The sequence below is a fragment of the Anomaloglossus baeobatrachus genome, chromosome 3, assembly GCF_048569485.1.
Source record: "Anomaloglossus baeobatrachus isolate aAnoBae1 chromosome 3, aAnoBae1.hap1, whole genome shotgun sequence".
NCBI classification, from domain to species: Eukaryota; Metazoa; Chordata; class Amphibia; order Anura; family Aromobatidae; genus Anomaloglossus; species Anomaloglossus baeobatrachus.
This window is the reverse complement of record NC_134355.1, coordinates 173,872,220-173,887,805: the sequence shown is the minus strand read 5'-3', so window position 1 is coordinate 173,887,805 and position 15,586 is coordinate 173,872,220. Positions and strand designations below refer to the sequence as shown.

Below are 15,586 nucleotides of genomic sequence, written 5' to 3'. Positions count from 1 at the left end.
GTTGTTGCTGGATGTCACACACAGCGACATCACTAGCAACATCGCTGCTACGTCACAAAAGTTGTTCGTTAGCAGCGATGTTGCTAGCGATGTTGCTTAGTGTGACGGGGCCTTAAGAACTTGGTACTGATGTGAAGTCCAGCCACAAGCTGTGCTTAATAGGAGCCTATCATTTTACCTATTTACTGCATCTCGGTATCATGTAGAAAAGATAAAACTTCATTTTTTTTTTGTTTTTAAATTTTCAGATTTTCAGTTGTGCATTTAGTCTAATTTCTGTCTATATTTAGATGTTTGAGGTGCCCACAGCCTGGACAATGGATGGTGGTGGCAGCTGAAGCCTCTGCTAGTAAGCAGCCATTACCTGCTAGGAGAAGGCTATGAAGTACTGGGTGGTATCATAAGTATTTGATAGATAGTGGAACAATAAACTTTGAGGTTCCCGTGTCGGGGGTCCTCTTCCATTTGTTCCTAACTAAAGATACCACCTTTTCCCAGTATGTGTGAGTGAAAGAACATGACCATCTACCACATAAATCTGTCATGCGGTAGACAGTATGGACAATTGGTCATTGGGTTCTAATGGCTGAGGTAGGAGGTAAAAGCCATAGATGGCGTTATGTGCCAAATGTTTCAGGCTATAAGATATACACTTTTTAGCAAGAAAATTGCTGCTAAAAAGTATGTTGTCCTTATAGTCTGGAGGCAGCTTCCTGTGATGGAGGGGAATGCCGACACACTGCCCTCCCCGATCACAGGGAGCTTCCCTCTCTCCTCCTGCTCTGCACTGATCTATGTGATCGGTGCCAAACAGGAGAAGACACTGCTCAGCTCCGCACCCTGAATATTACACCTACAGATTGCTGCATTATTTAAAAACTTGAATTCTGCGTGTTACTGTTACGCAGTGATACAGGCTGTAGCCACAATAGTATTAGTATAGTCAGGGAGCCACAATTTTTAGTGGTCTAGAGTATGTATGGAAAAAATCCCACCAAGTTCCTACAATAAGATAGCGTCTGTGTGAACAGATCCATTTCTTTTGTAATATTTTTCATATTTCTTAGGTCGCTAATGTTTGGCCCACAAAATATGGCTTACTGTTTGAGCGCAACAGCTACTCACATGAGATGCCTCCAAGTCCCCCAAGGTGCGTGTTTCCAGCAAGATACTTTAGATACTTTTGCTCTTGACATAGCTGTATAAGTGTTTTGGTTTTTTATATTAATCAAATGAGCTTTATTTGATATTGTATTATTTTGAGGAAGTGTAATAAATATTTTTTTTGCTAGGGTGATGTAATAGAAATAAACAGGAGTGCTATCATTCTGTTTTTGTTACATCGTTCACTATATTTTTTTAATAACTAAAATGTTAACTCTTGTGCAGCATGTTAGATATATACGGTATAGTTTTATTAGTTAACTTTTGCACAATGTTGACGTTTTTTACAGAATAATTTGTGTTTGTGTTGCTTCCTTTCAGGGCTTTTTTTTTTTTTTCAGATGACTTACTGTTTTCATTGTCAGCATTTTGAGATCCGTGTAACTGATTTTTTACACAAAAATAAGCAAAGCGTTACATGTACCCCAAAGGGTATCAATAAAGACAACACCCGCACACATGGCTGTTAGCAAGAAAAAATAAAAAATTACGGTTTTCTGAAAATGGCCACACAATTTTTTTCCCCTTCCCTTCTACATTCCCTCCTCCCCACTATATTCTTAAAAAAAAATTAAAAATCATAAAAAAACTCTACAAACTTGGTATCGTCTGTGTCATACTGACGTGAGGAATAATGTTACCAGGTCATATTTACTACCCAGCGAGTGCTAAAATAGCAAATCTCAAACGATTGGTAGTTTTTTTTTATCTCACTCAACTTATGTTAGTATTTTATAAGATAAAGTGAAAGTTGTCTTTCAAAACTACAGCTCATCCCGAAATAAACACTTATACGGCTCTGTGGGCACAAAAAATAAAAGCTATAGCTCTTGGAAAGTAGAAAGGAAAAAAGCAAGAGCACCAAAATGAAATATTTCCTGGTCATGCTCCCCTTTTTATGCCATATGTATTTTTTTTATTTGATTTTAGGGAACCTTTACCAACTATGTTCAGCATGTTGCACCCTTTAGATGAAATTACTCCTCTAGTTTGCAAATCGGGAGGTGAGTTCCAGTTTTCAACAATTGCGTTCACACTTTGCTGTCCTGGAGTCAGTTTTGCTTGTATTACTTAAAACAACTTGACTTTGTAGGTTTATTCGGCAGCAGAGTACAGTATGTTTCGGACCACACTATGAGAATTGTTTTCACCAATGCTGACCCTTCCATAGTGATGACGTATGATACTGTGCAGGGCTCACATACTGTATGGGCACTAAGGAAAGTGAAAACGGAGGTAAGAAATCTAAAATGAATGAATAACCATAGCATATAGTAGAATATAACTTCTATTGATGATCTCCTGGTGGTAAGCTTTCCACTGTTTTGACCCCAACAATGTAAGTTAGTGTTAACAAAAAAGTTTAATGTAGGACTCCTATATTTTTTTACTGTTTTTGTTTCAATCACTTAGAGTCTGTAACTAACCCCTTGGGTATTACATGGATTTTTGATTTCTGGAGGGGCTCACCGTTCCATTTAGCAGAACTTCCTGCTTGATGAAATTGCTTAGACAAATATCGCAGTTGATGATGCTAATTGTGCAGCTACTTGTCACATTATAATGCAGGAGATCACAGTTCAGCCCCCTGACTGCTCATTTAGAAGAATATAGAGGAGAGAGTAATCGCACTGCTACCACAGCCGGGAGCGATGTATCGGCTATAGCTGCCTATGTGATGCTGTGCTGATGCATAAGAGATTTGTAGTGGAACATAGAGAACAGTGCATTTTTTTTTTTTTTTTAAATTTCCGCCCTTTTAGAGGGCCAGAACGTCAAAATGAAATGTTCTGTTTTGAATGTTTGGGGCCCTTCACTTTTTGAAAATTTATATTAAACTTTCCATATCGAATGTATATTTGTGACAAGCAAGGAAAGGAATATTTTATCACTTTTGAGTTAAGGTACCGTCACACTAAGCAACATCGCTAGCAACATCGCTGCTGAGGCACAACTTGCTAGTGATGTTGCTGTGTGTGACATCCAGCAACAACCTGGCTCCTGCTGTGAGGTCGCTGGTTGTTGCTGAATGTCCTGGACCATTTTTTAGTTGTTGCTCTCCCGCTGTGAAGCACACATCACTGTGTGTGACAGCGACAGAGCAACAACTAAATGTGCAGGCAGCAGGAGCCGGCTTATGCGGACACTGGTAACCACGGTAAACAGCGGGTAACCAAGAAGCCCTTCCCTTGGTTACCCGATATTTACCTTCGTTACCAGCGTCCGCCGCTCTCAGCTGTCAGTGCCGGCTCCCTGCACCCTGCACACATAGCCAGACTACACATTGGGTAATTAACCCGATGTGTACTTTGGCTAGGAGTGCAGGGAGCCAGCGCTAAGCTAAGTGTGCGCTGGTAACCAAGGTAAATATCGGGTTGGTTACCCGATATTTACCTTAGTTACCAAGCGCAGCATGCTTCCACGTGTAGCGACGCTCCAGCGATCCCTGCCAGGTCAGGTTGCTGGTGGGATCGCTGGAGTGTCGCTAAGTGTGACATCTCACCAGCGACCTCCTAGCAACTTACCAGCGATCCCTATCAGGTTGTATCGTTGTTGGGATCGCTGGTAAGTTGTTTAGTGTGACTAGGCGTTTAGACAAATGTTGGAATAGCAACCAGCAGATGAGTGAACTGTGACTCTGGATCAGTAATACACTGTATTTACACAGTTACTTAACTTATTTATACATTGATTTTAATCTCCCCATTTCTGGACATATAGGAACAGAATGCGGTCCTGAAATACACTGATCAGCTGGGGACCCCGCAGCATGGGCTAATGAACAGCTCACTAACGGCTCATCTGCGCAGCGTGTCCAAAGGAGATTCCCCAGCAGCCTCCCCTTTCCAGAACTATTCCTCTCTCCACAGCCAGAGTCGCTCGGTGTCCTCTCCTAGCATCCATTCTCGCTCCCATTCTCCCTCTATATCCAATATGGCTGCTCTCAGGTGAGTCATGTTATAAACGTGTCTGTTGTTCAATTTACTCCACATGTTCCCTGTATATATACATTATATATATTGTGCCTTGTAAGTCTGCTTCACTATCATTCAGCATGGATACTTCCGTTACTAAACTGGTACAGATTCTTTGCTTTACGTATTCTACAGCAGTTACATAACCCTAGTTCTACAGTTACAGTTCTACCGACTTCAGACCAAAACTCTTCCATCATTCTTTGCTTCAAAAAATGCACTAAGTTCTTTGATAACTTGACCCTTTGCCAGTCAGATCTTTACAGTAGGAATTGCAGTGTTATAGCTAGGGTTTCCTTCACTAGGGCTTAAAGCCCCTTATCCCTCCGTAGGGTACTCCAGTGAGGCACTCTACAGTGCACCGTCCCCGACTTACAAACATCCGACTTTTGTACAGCTCATAGACGTTAAAGAAAACAAAACAAAAGAACCCCAAAAACAAATACCTAATTGCTCACCTTTCTGGTGCTCGTTTTCTGCTGTCCAGTCCTTTTTTCACCATTGCGTGCTGCAGCTCCGGTCTCTTCATTATTAGCCAGGATGTCAAAGGTCTCTGCACATTTTTTGATATCATGAACTTGCAACATGCAGTAACCATTGAGGCCTGAATTCTGCATAAGCGTCTGGCCTACAGTGGGAAGGCCGGAGATGTGACGCACAAAGGCAGAAATACGAGGACTGGATTGTGCGCAGCGCAGCAGCTACAGAGGTGAGTGATGAGGTGAGTATTTTGTGTTTGTTTTTTTGTTATTGTTGTTTTTTTTTGTTTTGCTCCTCCTGTATTTATTTGTTCTAACTTGCATGCAAATTCAAGCTACGAACAAGTCTGCACAGCCTCTGTATTTCTTAACTTAGGGATTGCTAGGGATTGCCTATGTGAAATACTTAAAAGGGTTTTTCCACAAACAAAGTTCATTTTAATGTTCATTTTATCAATAGATCTTGGAATAATAATAATCTCCACAATTGGAAGTGTTAAATAAAAATGTTCCTGTGCTGAGATAATGTTATATATGTGCCCCTGCTATGTACTGTGTAATGGCCGTGTCTGACCGTACTGGGACATGTTCTGATCATACCAAATTTCCTGGGCAGGGAAGGAAGCAAAAGAGTATAAAGACATTACAGAGCGGCATCACAGCTGATTCTTTTTGTGAGGTAAAACATTTCCATGCCTCTTTTTAAAATATTTTTTTTACATCAAAGAAAGAATTATTTGTGATCCCATGCTATAATGGCATGGCCGTTACACAGTACATAGCAGGGGCACATTTATTAGATTATCGCAGCACTGGAATGTTTGAGGGTTTTTGTTTTTTTTTAAACACATCCAATTGTGGAAATTATTATTCCAAGATCTACTGATAAAAAATAACTTTGTTTAGGAAAAAAAACCTCTTTAACTCTCTGACACATTTAATAACTGAAATATAGGTATACTAAAACTTAGTTGTCGGACAAGTATTCATGGATTCTCAATAGGGAAAGTGGAATAAGCTGCTGCCAGACTCATTCTTACTACATGTAACATCTGCACTTGTGGGGCAAGGTGAATAGATGGTATAGATGGTCAGACAATCCCTCTGGATCAGCAGATTGTCTGCGGTGTGAAGCCAGAATGATCAATCCTGGAAGAGAAAGAAGCAGATTTCTCTAAGATGTATTATAAAGTTCTGTGTGCACTATTAATGAAAAAAATGAAAACTCTTACTCCTCCCACGCCACTTACTGTCAGCTTTCTGTGTACAATGGTGTGGTTGGGGCGCGGATGGAGCAGGAGACACCAAGTCCTCTAAAGACAGTTTCTTTCTGATAAAAAACTGATTTTATTGAAATCACAAAATAGCCAAGTAAGTGACACATGGCAGCATGATATACAGTCAGAGATCCTGATTCCAGTGTTCAGGTTACATACCAAAAACCTGCTGAAATATTGTCTTTAAATACAATGATAATGTTCTTTTCTGCTCTTTCAGCCGCTCCCATTCACCTGCCTTAGGAGTGCACTCATTCTCTGGTGTTCAGCGGTTTAATTTCTCCAATTACACTCCATCACCAAAGAGATTAGGAACTTCCAATTCCCCCAACAGCACGTCTAGTGATTTCTTGTCTGCAGAAACCGAACCCATTGTCCCAGAACTGTGCATTGACCACCCTTGGACAGAGACCATTACAAACACAAGGTAAGGCTGTATTAAAGCTTGTATGTGTACACCAGCCCACAGGAAATGTCATCTGATAATGTATTACTCCTTAACCTTTCTAACAGAGAAAAGAACTCTCAGGCTACAAAAGTATTTATCACGACAGATTTGTGTGGTCAAAAGTTCCTGTGCTTCCTTGTGGAGTCCCAGCATCAGCTCAGGTATGTCTCCACAACTGCGTTGTAGCACAGCTACTAAATGCTTCTGTAAACCTACTAGAATTAAAGTGGTTGTCCACAACTTGGACAACCCCTTCTTATTCCATCTTTGCCCCCATTAAAATAAAGAAGCTAATAATCTACCATGCTGGCGTGGTCCCAGCGGTGTTGGCACCCGCATTCCCAGGGCTCAGATGAGCTTCTTACATCTTGCAAGCCCCGCCCCCAATCACCAGCAAGCTTTCCTGCCCCCGGTTTCAGACATATAAGTAATCAACCGGAAGTGAGATCTGCGGCTGCCGCTCGCTTCCTATTAATTGCTTATACTTCCGAAAGTGGAGATAGAGAAACTTAAAACACTACAGTCTGGATATTAGTATGTACCTGTGCTCAGAGGAAGCAATAACATTGCCTAAACATTTTGAAAACACTTCTACTCCTGCTTGTCCTAAACATTGAAATGACAATTGTGTGACAGCACTTGCTGCTGAGGATCAGCCTGAGCAAAATTGCCTTCATTGCTGTAGAGCAGCAGCTCTGAACACGAGCTCTTCTGCTTTTGCTTGTTCTGCGCAGTAAGAGTGGATGATTGTCTCATTACTCAAGGGAATAGATCAGGAGAGCTGAACACGAGCGTTCATAACAAGATTGACCTGAGCAATGAGAAGGGGCCATGTTGCAGATGAACAACATCACTGAATATACCATGAGACGTGAGCATGTCTCATCTGAATGTGTTAGAACTACTGTAGATTCATATTTGGGTACAGGAGCTAGGAAAGCGTTGCAACGAGAGGGTTGGTAGAGATGGTATACATCTATATGTACTGCTCACATAAAGTTAGGGATATTTGGCTTTCTGGTGATTATTTCAGAATGATCCTAAAATGCCCTCTAACCTTTTCAGGTGAAGGTAAATGGCAAAATTCACAACTGATGTTTGACCCATGAATCGCCCAATAAAATTAGAGATTCAATTGCAATTGGTAGTTAAACAGTCCTCATCATGCTGTTCGCATTTTGACATCTTGAGACAAAGGCAACGCCTAATGCGGGCGTCACACGAGACGAGCTATCGCGCGATGCATGGTCAGGGTCACAGTATTCGTGACCCACATCCGGCATCGCTTGCGACGTCGTTTCGTGTGACACCTCCGAGTGACGCAGAATCGCTCACAAATTGTAAGTCGTGTACTCATAGCTCATTTTAAAAATAATTGTTTATTTTTAATGGCGCCGGTTGTTCACCGTACCCGGGGCAGCACACTTCGCTCCGTGTGACACCCCGGGAATGATGAACACAGCTTACCTGCGTCCCGCGGCTCCCGCCGGCTATGCGGAAGGAAGGAGGTGGGCGGGATGTTTATGTCCCGCTCATTTCCGCCCCTCCGCTTCTATTGGCTGGCCGCTGTGTGACGTCGCTGTGACGCCGAACGTCAATCCCCCTTCAAGAAGTGGATGTTCGCCGCCCACAGCGAGGTCGCTCAGCAGGTAAGTACGTGTGACGGGGGTTTAACGACTTTGTGCGCCACGGGCAACTAATTGCCCGTGACGCACAAATGACGGGGGCGGGTACGATCGCTCGTGAAGCCCGCATAACAATTGATTAACCTTGCCATTGTGAGGCTTCAGTAGGATGTTCTCAGACAGAAGTTGCCATTGAGCATAGAGTGTCAGAGTGTCATTAGCAGGTTGCAACATAGACACAGAGAGACTGGAAGAGTCACATAAAAACATAGAAGTGGACATCATTTGACATTGACACATTCCACACTGATGACTGTTTCCAATTTGAACAATGCCCTTTTAACTAGATAATCAATGCCATACAACTCCAAGCACGTTTAAGGAAGGTGAGAGGCAACTAAGTGTCACATCTGATCATTTTAAAACCATTTACATCTGTGTGGTTTGTGTGCTGGATGACCTGCAGGGGTAGTTGAATACACCACTAGGCCCAGGCGCCATCGTCTTGCTGGACGAGGTATCAGTGAGCCTCAATGCAATTCAGTGATGAAAGTCTATTCATGCTGAGCCGAAATGATGGCCGACAACGATGTTTGAGACGTCAAGGAGAGTGTTATACGTCAGACACTATTGTCACCGGACAAGCCTTTGGTAGTGGTGTTTGTGTGCCGATGCCCCTGTGCTCTCCCTGCTAGGCCGTTACCTGGAAGATCTGAAAAACAACTAAAAAAAACAACAAAAAGTATGAACTTATTAAATGCAATTTCAAAACTACTTGCTGTGCACATGTTCTGTCATTTCTTTTAACTGCTTTAAAGTTGGATAGCTGAGAATCAGCTGAATGTGACTGGCTCATTCTTCTGATGGCTTCCATTTGAAAACTGCCACTATGTTATATGTGAAGAAAAAAAACAAAAAACCCCAGTGTAAAGAAGTGGTCAAAAGGCTTCAGAAACTGTCAGAAGAGAAGATTCAGGGAAAACATTGGCTTTATTTACCTGACGTAACTTCAGCTTCAGAAGCAATACTAGTATGTCGTCATCCAAAAAACGCACTTTGCATATACCCTTGGATATCAAGATCATATAATGAACCCATAGAAGGCCTGTCACTATTATGCTGGCAGGCACCATGAACTGCTGTGCACAAGTTTTACAGGGTATTATATTGGCAAACAAATCCCCTAGTGGTAATGTATCCTAGGAGGACTTCAATGTGTACATTTTTTATTATTTTTCTTGTAGTGAGAAATGAAAAGTTTAAAATTAAAAGGAACTGTAGGGTAACATGTCTAAAGCCTGACAACAAACGTATATTAGTGGCTATTTACACATTTTCATGTTTTCCAGGATGGTGAAATTTGAGGAGAGTAATGACAAGTCACAGCTCATCTTTGGCTCCGTCTCCAATGTTTCAGCAAAGGATGCTGCACCAGTAGAGGTGTGTGTACGTATGTATGTGTTTATGTGTGTATATATATATATATAATAAAATGTGTGTGTATATATGTATAATATATATATATATATTATAGTAATCTAATATATATATTTCTCTGACGCCTCATTGGGGGACACAGGACCATGGGTGTTATGCTGCCTATCCATAGGAGGACACTAAGTAGATGCAAAAGCATAGCTCCTCCTCTGCAGTATACACCCCCTGGCCGGTCCAGGCAAGCTCAGTTTTAGCTTAGTGTCTGTAGGAGGCACTTCCTTTCAAGGTTTGTTATTTTTTGAGGGCGACAGTTTCCTTTTGGGACCGATCTCCCACTGCCATCAACGGGCGGGAACGTGAAGTGTTGCCTACACGTACCCCCTCCCACGACGCTGGAGCCTGGGCTGGACGACGGGTTCTACAGACATTGATTTTCCAAAGCCCAGGGTAGAGGCCTGTGCCCTATAGCCCAATTCCTCAGCCCCTCTCTGCAGGCTCTGAGTTGAATATGACACAGACACAGCAAGCTGACTGCTATTTTCACTGCCTGGAAAGCAGTGTTTTAAGGTGAGATCCCCCTGACTGGTTTCCCAGACAAAGGGAGAAAAGACGCTGCAGAGAAGGCTCCCAGGGCATTTACAGTATTTATTATGTGCAAGGATCCTGCACACACAGTGTTAACTTTCTCTAGCTTGCTGGCTGGAGGAGGGGGAAGTTCTGCTGTTTGCAGAAAGTCTTGCAGATAATTTCCCGGTGGCAGGGGGGAGGGCCCAGGGCTCAGGGACTCACACTGTTTATTATCTGCTCTGTTTATTTGCTCTAGCAGAAAAGCCGGCTGATAACCACCGGTGACAAGCTGTGTGCTGACTGTAGGGAGAGGGAGGAAAACTCAGAAGCTCCCTTCCCGCCGTGTTTTTTTTTTTTTTTTTTTACTACCCACAGCAGGGGGGGCACACTGACTCATCTTCCTGCTCTTTTAACGCTAAGCCCCGCCCCCCGTGGCCGCGATAAGCCCCCCCCCCCCCAGGAAAGCCTGCGAAGATTTTCATAGAGCTTAATCCTTCCTGAGGACAGGGCTATAGGCTGATTCGGGTAAGGTGCTTGCTTCACTTGCAGCTCTGCTGAGCATTGCTCCCCCTCCTGGCATACTTCTATTAGGGACATGCAGAATTCTAAGGGCACTAAGAGAGTGCTAAAGCCCACATACTCTATTATTCAGCCTGCACTGCCTGCCATGCTGAGCTACCACGTAAACACACTTCTTCTCTCTGTGAGTCCTGTGCCCCTATAGCCCCCCAAGACCCCTGCCACCACCGCCGCAACCGGTAGCCCAGAGCCTAGGGCTCCCAGGCCACCGGAATGGGCACAGTTTCTGTCCCAATCCATGGAAAAACTGTCACAGAACCTGGTTCTGGCTATGCAATGTCGTCCTCCACACCCTTCTGGGTCCCTGGACGGAACGCAGCCTGAGGATACCCCTATGGAGGATCCTTCTGAGGTAATCCGGGCACATGCTTCACCAGTTGCAGGGATCAGGAAAAGAGCACACGGCAGGGTGTCTCCAGCGGGCTCTCCCTCGGGAGCGCACAGGGCAGGCTCTCCCACACGCTCCACGGCTTCTGAAGAGCTGGAGGAGGGAGAATGCTGTTTGTACCAGGAGGATTCCTTGGTTTCATCACCCCCAGATGATCAAACTGCAATAGACTCCCTTATAGCAGCAATCAACCAAACTCTGCATGTGGAGGATCCCCCATCCACTACCACTGACCATGCGGTCTCCTTTAAGAGGGCAAGGAAACCACAAAAGGCTTTCGCTGATCACCCAGAGTTTCAGGATATCCTCACAAAGCAAAGGGAGAAGCCTGACAGGCGCTTCGGTAGCCGAAAACTCAAGGAGTCCCGGTACCCTTTTGCCTCACCTGCCCCTATGGGCTGGGCCGATCCGCCCTCGGTCGAGCCCCCGGTCTCCCGCCTTACCACAAAGACGCTCCTGTCTTTACCCGATGGTTCTTCCATCAAGGACCCGAGAGACAGACAGGTGAAGCACCTCGCCCGCTCTGCTTTTGAGGCTGCGGGTTCCTCCCTCTCGCCCTCCTTTGCCTCTGTGTGGGTCGCAAAGGCGATCTCGGTCTGGGCAGACTCCCTTAACACTTCGCTTGAGGAATCCCAGTTCACTCATACCTTCACAGAGGTAACAGCTCAAATTGCCGCTGCGGCGGAGTACCTCATCCAGGCCTCCATGGACGCTGCTACCTGCGCAGCGTTTGCCGCCTCAAATACCATAGCCATCCGTAGAGCTCTCTGGCTCCGACAATGGTGAGCGGACTCTGCCTCCAAGAAGTCTCTCACGGGCCTTTCCCTTTTTTTCCAGACCGATTGTTTGGCGAACGTCTGGACAAGCTCATTTCTGACGCCACGGGAGGAAAGAGTACCTCCCTCCCCCAGCTGAAGTCCAGGACGTCCTTCACCAGACGTCCACAGTCCTCGTTCCGCTCCTTTCGGAACTGATTTGGTTGGTCGACATCCCGTGCTGTCCCCGCCACCAGCCGCGGACTACGCAGGGACCGACCTTCTCAGCTCTCCCCGAAACCCACTTCGTCATGGCAGCCTAGACCGAAATAGTCCAGGACTAGGGAGACTCTGCCACGACGTTTTCCCCCCTCATGACTCCTTCGGCGCCCCGGAAGACACACTCATTGTAAGAGGTCGACTGCGGCTCTGTCAACCCATCTGGGCTGCCGCCTCAGACGACAAATGGGTGCGAGACCTTGTGTCTTCCGGTTACCACATAGAATTTCGGACCCGACCCCCGAGTCGGTTCTTTCTCTCAAACCCCCCAAAGACTCGAAAATGACGCGAAGCTTTTTTCTCAGCAATCCACTCGCTCCAAACGGCAGGAGTGATAATACCTGTCCCAGACGACGAGAAGCTCGGGGGGTTTTATTCCAACCTCTTTGTGGTCCCCAAAAAGGATGGGTCAGTTCGACCCATCCTGGACCTCAAACACCTAAACAAACATGTGCACGTACGGAGATTCAGAATGGAGTCCCTAAGGAGGTCCATTATTGCATCCATAGTCGAAGGGGAATTCCTCGCCTCCATAGACATCAAGGGCGCGTACCTGCACATACCCATCGCCCTAGATCACCAAAAGTTCCTCCGCTTCGCAATTCAGGACTCCCACTTTTAATTCGTAGCTCTACCCTTCGGCCTTGCCACCGCACCAAGGGTCTTCACGAAAGTCATGTCACGCCAGGGGAGTAGTCGTTCTCCCTTACTTGGACGACCTCCTCATCAAGGCCCCCTCTTTCCGCGACTGCTCAACCAGCGTACAGATCACTGTGGACACCCTATCCCGCTTAGGGTGGCTAGTGAATCTGGACAAATCATCCCCGATCCCATCACGATCCATCACCTTCCTGGGCATGTCCCTGGACACCCGTCGGGGCTTGATCCTTCTCCCTCAGGACAAGGCGTTCGCTCTTCAACGAGCGGTACGCTGCCTTCTACGTCCTCCGTCTCGCTCCATTCGATTCAGCATGAAAGTTCTCGGCAGGATGGTGGCGGCTATGGAAGCAGTACCCTTTGCTCAACTGCACCTTCGCCCACTGTAGCTAGCCCTTCTAGCGGCCTGGGACAAGAGCCCCTTCCCCCTGGACAGACATCTTCACCTGACGCTTTCAGTCAGGTACGCACTCCGCTGGTGGCTTCGGTCCTCATCTCTATCGAAGGGGAGATCTTTTCTCCCAGTGAACTGGCTGGTCCTGACCATGGACGCCAGCCTCCTAGGCTGGGGAGCAGTGTACCGGCACCACACTGCTCAAGGACGTCGGACGCCCCAGGAGTCTTTCCTTCCCGTCAACATCCTGGAACTCCGCGCGATCTTACTCGCGCTCAGAGCGTTCTGCCCTCTGCTAGCGGGTCGTCAGATTCGAGTCCAATCGGACAATGCGACAGATGTAGCCTATATCAATCGGCAGGGGGACACCCGCAGCAAAGCGGCTTATCTCGAAGCCCACAAGATCCTCGGCTGGGCCGAATCGACGGGATTAGTGATATTAGCGGTACACATATCTGGGGTAGAGAACTGGGCAGCAGACTTTCTGAGTCGCCAAGGCCTGGCTGCCGGAGAATAGTCTCTCCACCCAGATGTGTTCTACATATCTGCACTCGCTGGGGCACACCAGACTTGGACCTAATGGCCTCAAGGTTGAATGCAAAGGTACCCGCGTTCATAGCCAGGTCACGCGACCCGCAGTCCATCGGCGCGGATGCTCTAGTCTGCTCCTGGCACCACTTCCGCCTGCCTTACATATTTCCACCTTTACCCCTGCTGCCGCGGGTAATCAGGAAGATCAAGGCAGAGGGAGTCCCGGTGATACTGATAGCACCGGACTGGCCCAGGCGCGCCTGGTACGCCGAATTAGTACAAATGCTCACAGACGCACCGTGGCGCCTTCCAGACATCCCAGACTTGCTGACCCAAGGGCCCATTTCCCATCAGAACTCCAGAGCCCTGAAGCTGACGGCATGGCCATTGAGACCTGGGTATTAACAAGAGCGGGATTCTCCCCCGCGGTTATTGCCACCATGATCAGTGCCCGAAAGCCTGCTTCATCCCGCATTTACCACCGTACGTGGAAAATATTCCTTTCATGGTGCAGGGAAACTAACGTCCAGCCTATGCCTCTGGCCATCCCCAGAATTCTCGACTTTCTACAGTCTGGCTTGCAAGCGGGGTTGGCTCTCAGTTCCCTTAAAAGGTAGGTCTCAGCGCTCTCAATCTTCTACCAATGCCGCCTGGCTCAAAAACCGCAAGTCAAGACCTTCCTCCAGGGCGTTTCCCCATCTAGTTCCCCCGTACAAAAGGCCGCTGGAACCATGGGACCTCAACCTCGTTCTGAACGGTCTCCAGAGGTCTCCCTTTGAACCCCTCAAGGAATCCTCCCATGCTCTTCTGTCCTGGAAGGTAACATTCTTAGTGGCAATTACGTCCATCAGACGGGTTTCGGAACTGGCAGCTCTCTCTTGCCGCGAGCCTTTTCTGATCTTTCACCAGGACAAGGTGGTTCTGCGCCCCCTTCCGGATTTCCTTCCAAAGGTTCTTACCCCGTTTCATTTGAACGAGGACATTGTCCTGCCTTCCTTTTGTCCACACCCGGTTCATATCGTGGAAAGGTCTCTGCATTCGTTAGACCTCGTCAGAGCTCTCAGATATTACCTATCCAGGACAGCCCCCTTTAGGAAAACGGACTCTTTGTTCGTCATTCCTGAGGGGCCTAAGAAGGGACAGGCAGCTTCAAAGGCGACGCTGGCTTGCTGGATTTGCTCTGCGATCCAGGAAGTCTACCGCTTGCAACTCAAGCCCATTCCTAGTGGGCTGCGGGCTCATTCCACGCGAGCAGTTGGCGCTTCGTGGGCCATTCGGCATCGGGCTTCAGTGGAACAGGTGTGTAAGGCTGCGACCTGGTCTAGCCTACATACGTTTTCAAAGCATTACAGAGTCCATACCCAGGTTTCAACTGAGGCAAATCTGGGTAGGAAAATTCTGCAAACGGCAGTAGAGCACCTCTCTCAGTAGGCGCTCCAGGCTGTCTGGGACTGGTTCCTAGTCCTTGGGTTGTGTTGCCTTCTTTTATGTTTCCCACCCATGGACTGCTTTAGGACGTCCCATGGTCCTGTGTCCCCCAATGAGGCGTCAGAGAAAAACGGATTTTTGTGTACTCACCGTAAAATCGTTTTCTCTTAGCCATCATTGGGGGACACAGCACCCACCCTGTTGCCCTGTTGGGCCTTGGTTCTCTCAGTACCTTATTTGGTTATGACTCTTTTTTTCTCATGTTCCTCTGTTGAGAAGTTTACTGTTTTTTTTCTCCTACTGCTTGTGTACTAAAACTGAGCTTGCCTGGCCCGGCCAGGGGGTGTATACTGCAGAGGAGGAGCTATGCTTTTGCATCTACTTAGTGTCCTCCTATGGATAGGCAGCATAACACCCATGGTCCTGTGTCCCCCAATGATGGCTAAGAGAAAACGATTTTACGGTGAGTACACAAAAATCCGTTTTTTTTCGGCGCTCCATTGGGAGACCCAGACGATTGGGTGTATAGCACTGCCTCCGGAGGCCACACAAAGCAATTACACTAAATAGTGTAAGGCCCCTCCCCTTCTGGCTATACACCCC

At 46.6% G+C, this 15,586-nt stretch overlaps 1 protein-coding gene across 1 annotated transcript in view; it reads left to right on the top strand.

Moving 5' to 3' along the window:
- The window catches only part of ANAPC1 (anaphase promoting complex subunit 1), a 348,684-nt gene that overhangs the window by 33,851 nt on the left and 299,247 nt on the right, over nucleotides 1–15,586 (top strand). The window contains exons 5-11 of the mRNA XM_075339585.1: nucleotides 1,068–1,150; nucleotides 2,095–2,168; nucleotides 2,258–2,400; nucleotides 3,886–4,112; nucleotides 6,116–6,322; nucleotides 6,409–6,504; nucleotides 9,318–9,408. Of these exons, the coding sequence (XP_075195700.1) occupies nucleotides 1,068–1,150; nucleotides 2,095–2,168; nucleotides 2,258–2,400; nucleotides 3,886–4,112; nucleotides 6,116–6,322; nucleotides 6,409–6,504; nucleotides 9,318–9,408 (921 nt within the window). The remainder of the gene's footprint in view (nucleotides 1–1,067; nucleotides 1,151–2,094; nucleotides 2,169–2,257; nucleotides 2,401–3,885; nucleotides 4,113–6,115; nucleotides 6,323–6,408; nucleotides 6,505–9,317; nucleotides 9,409–15,586) is intronic.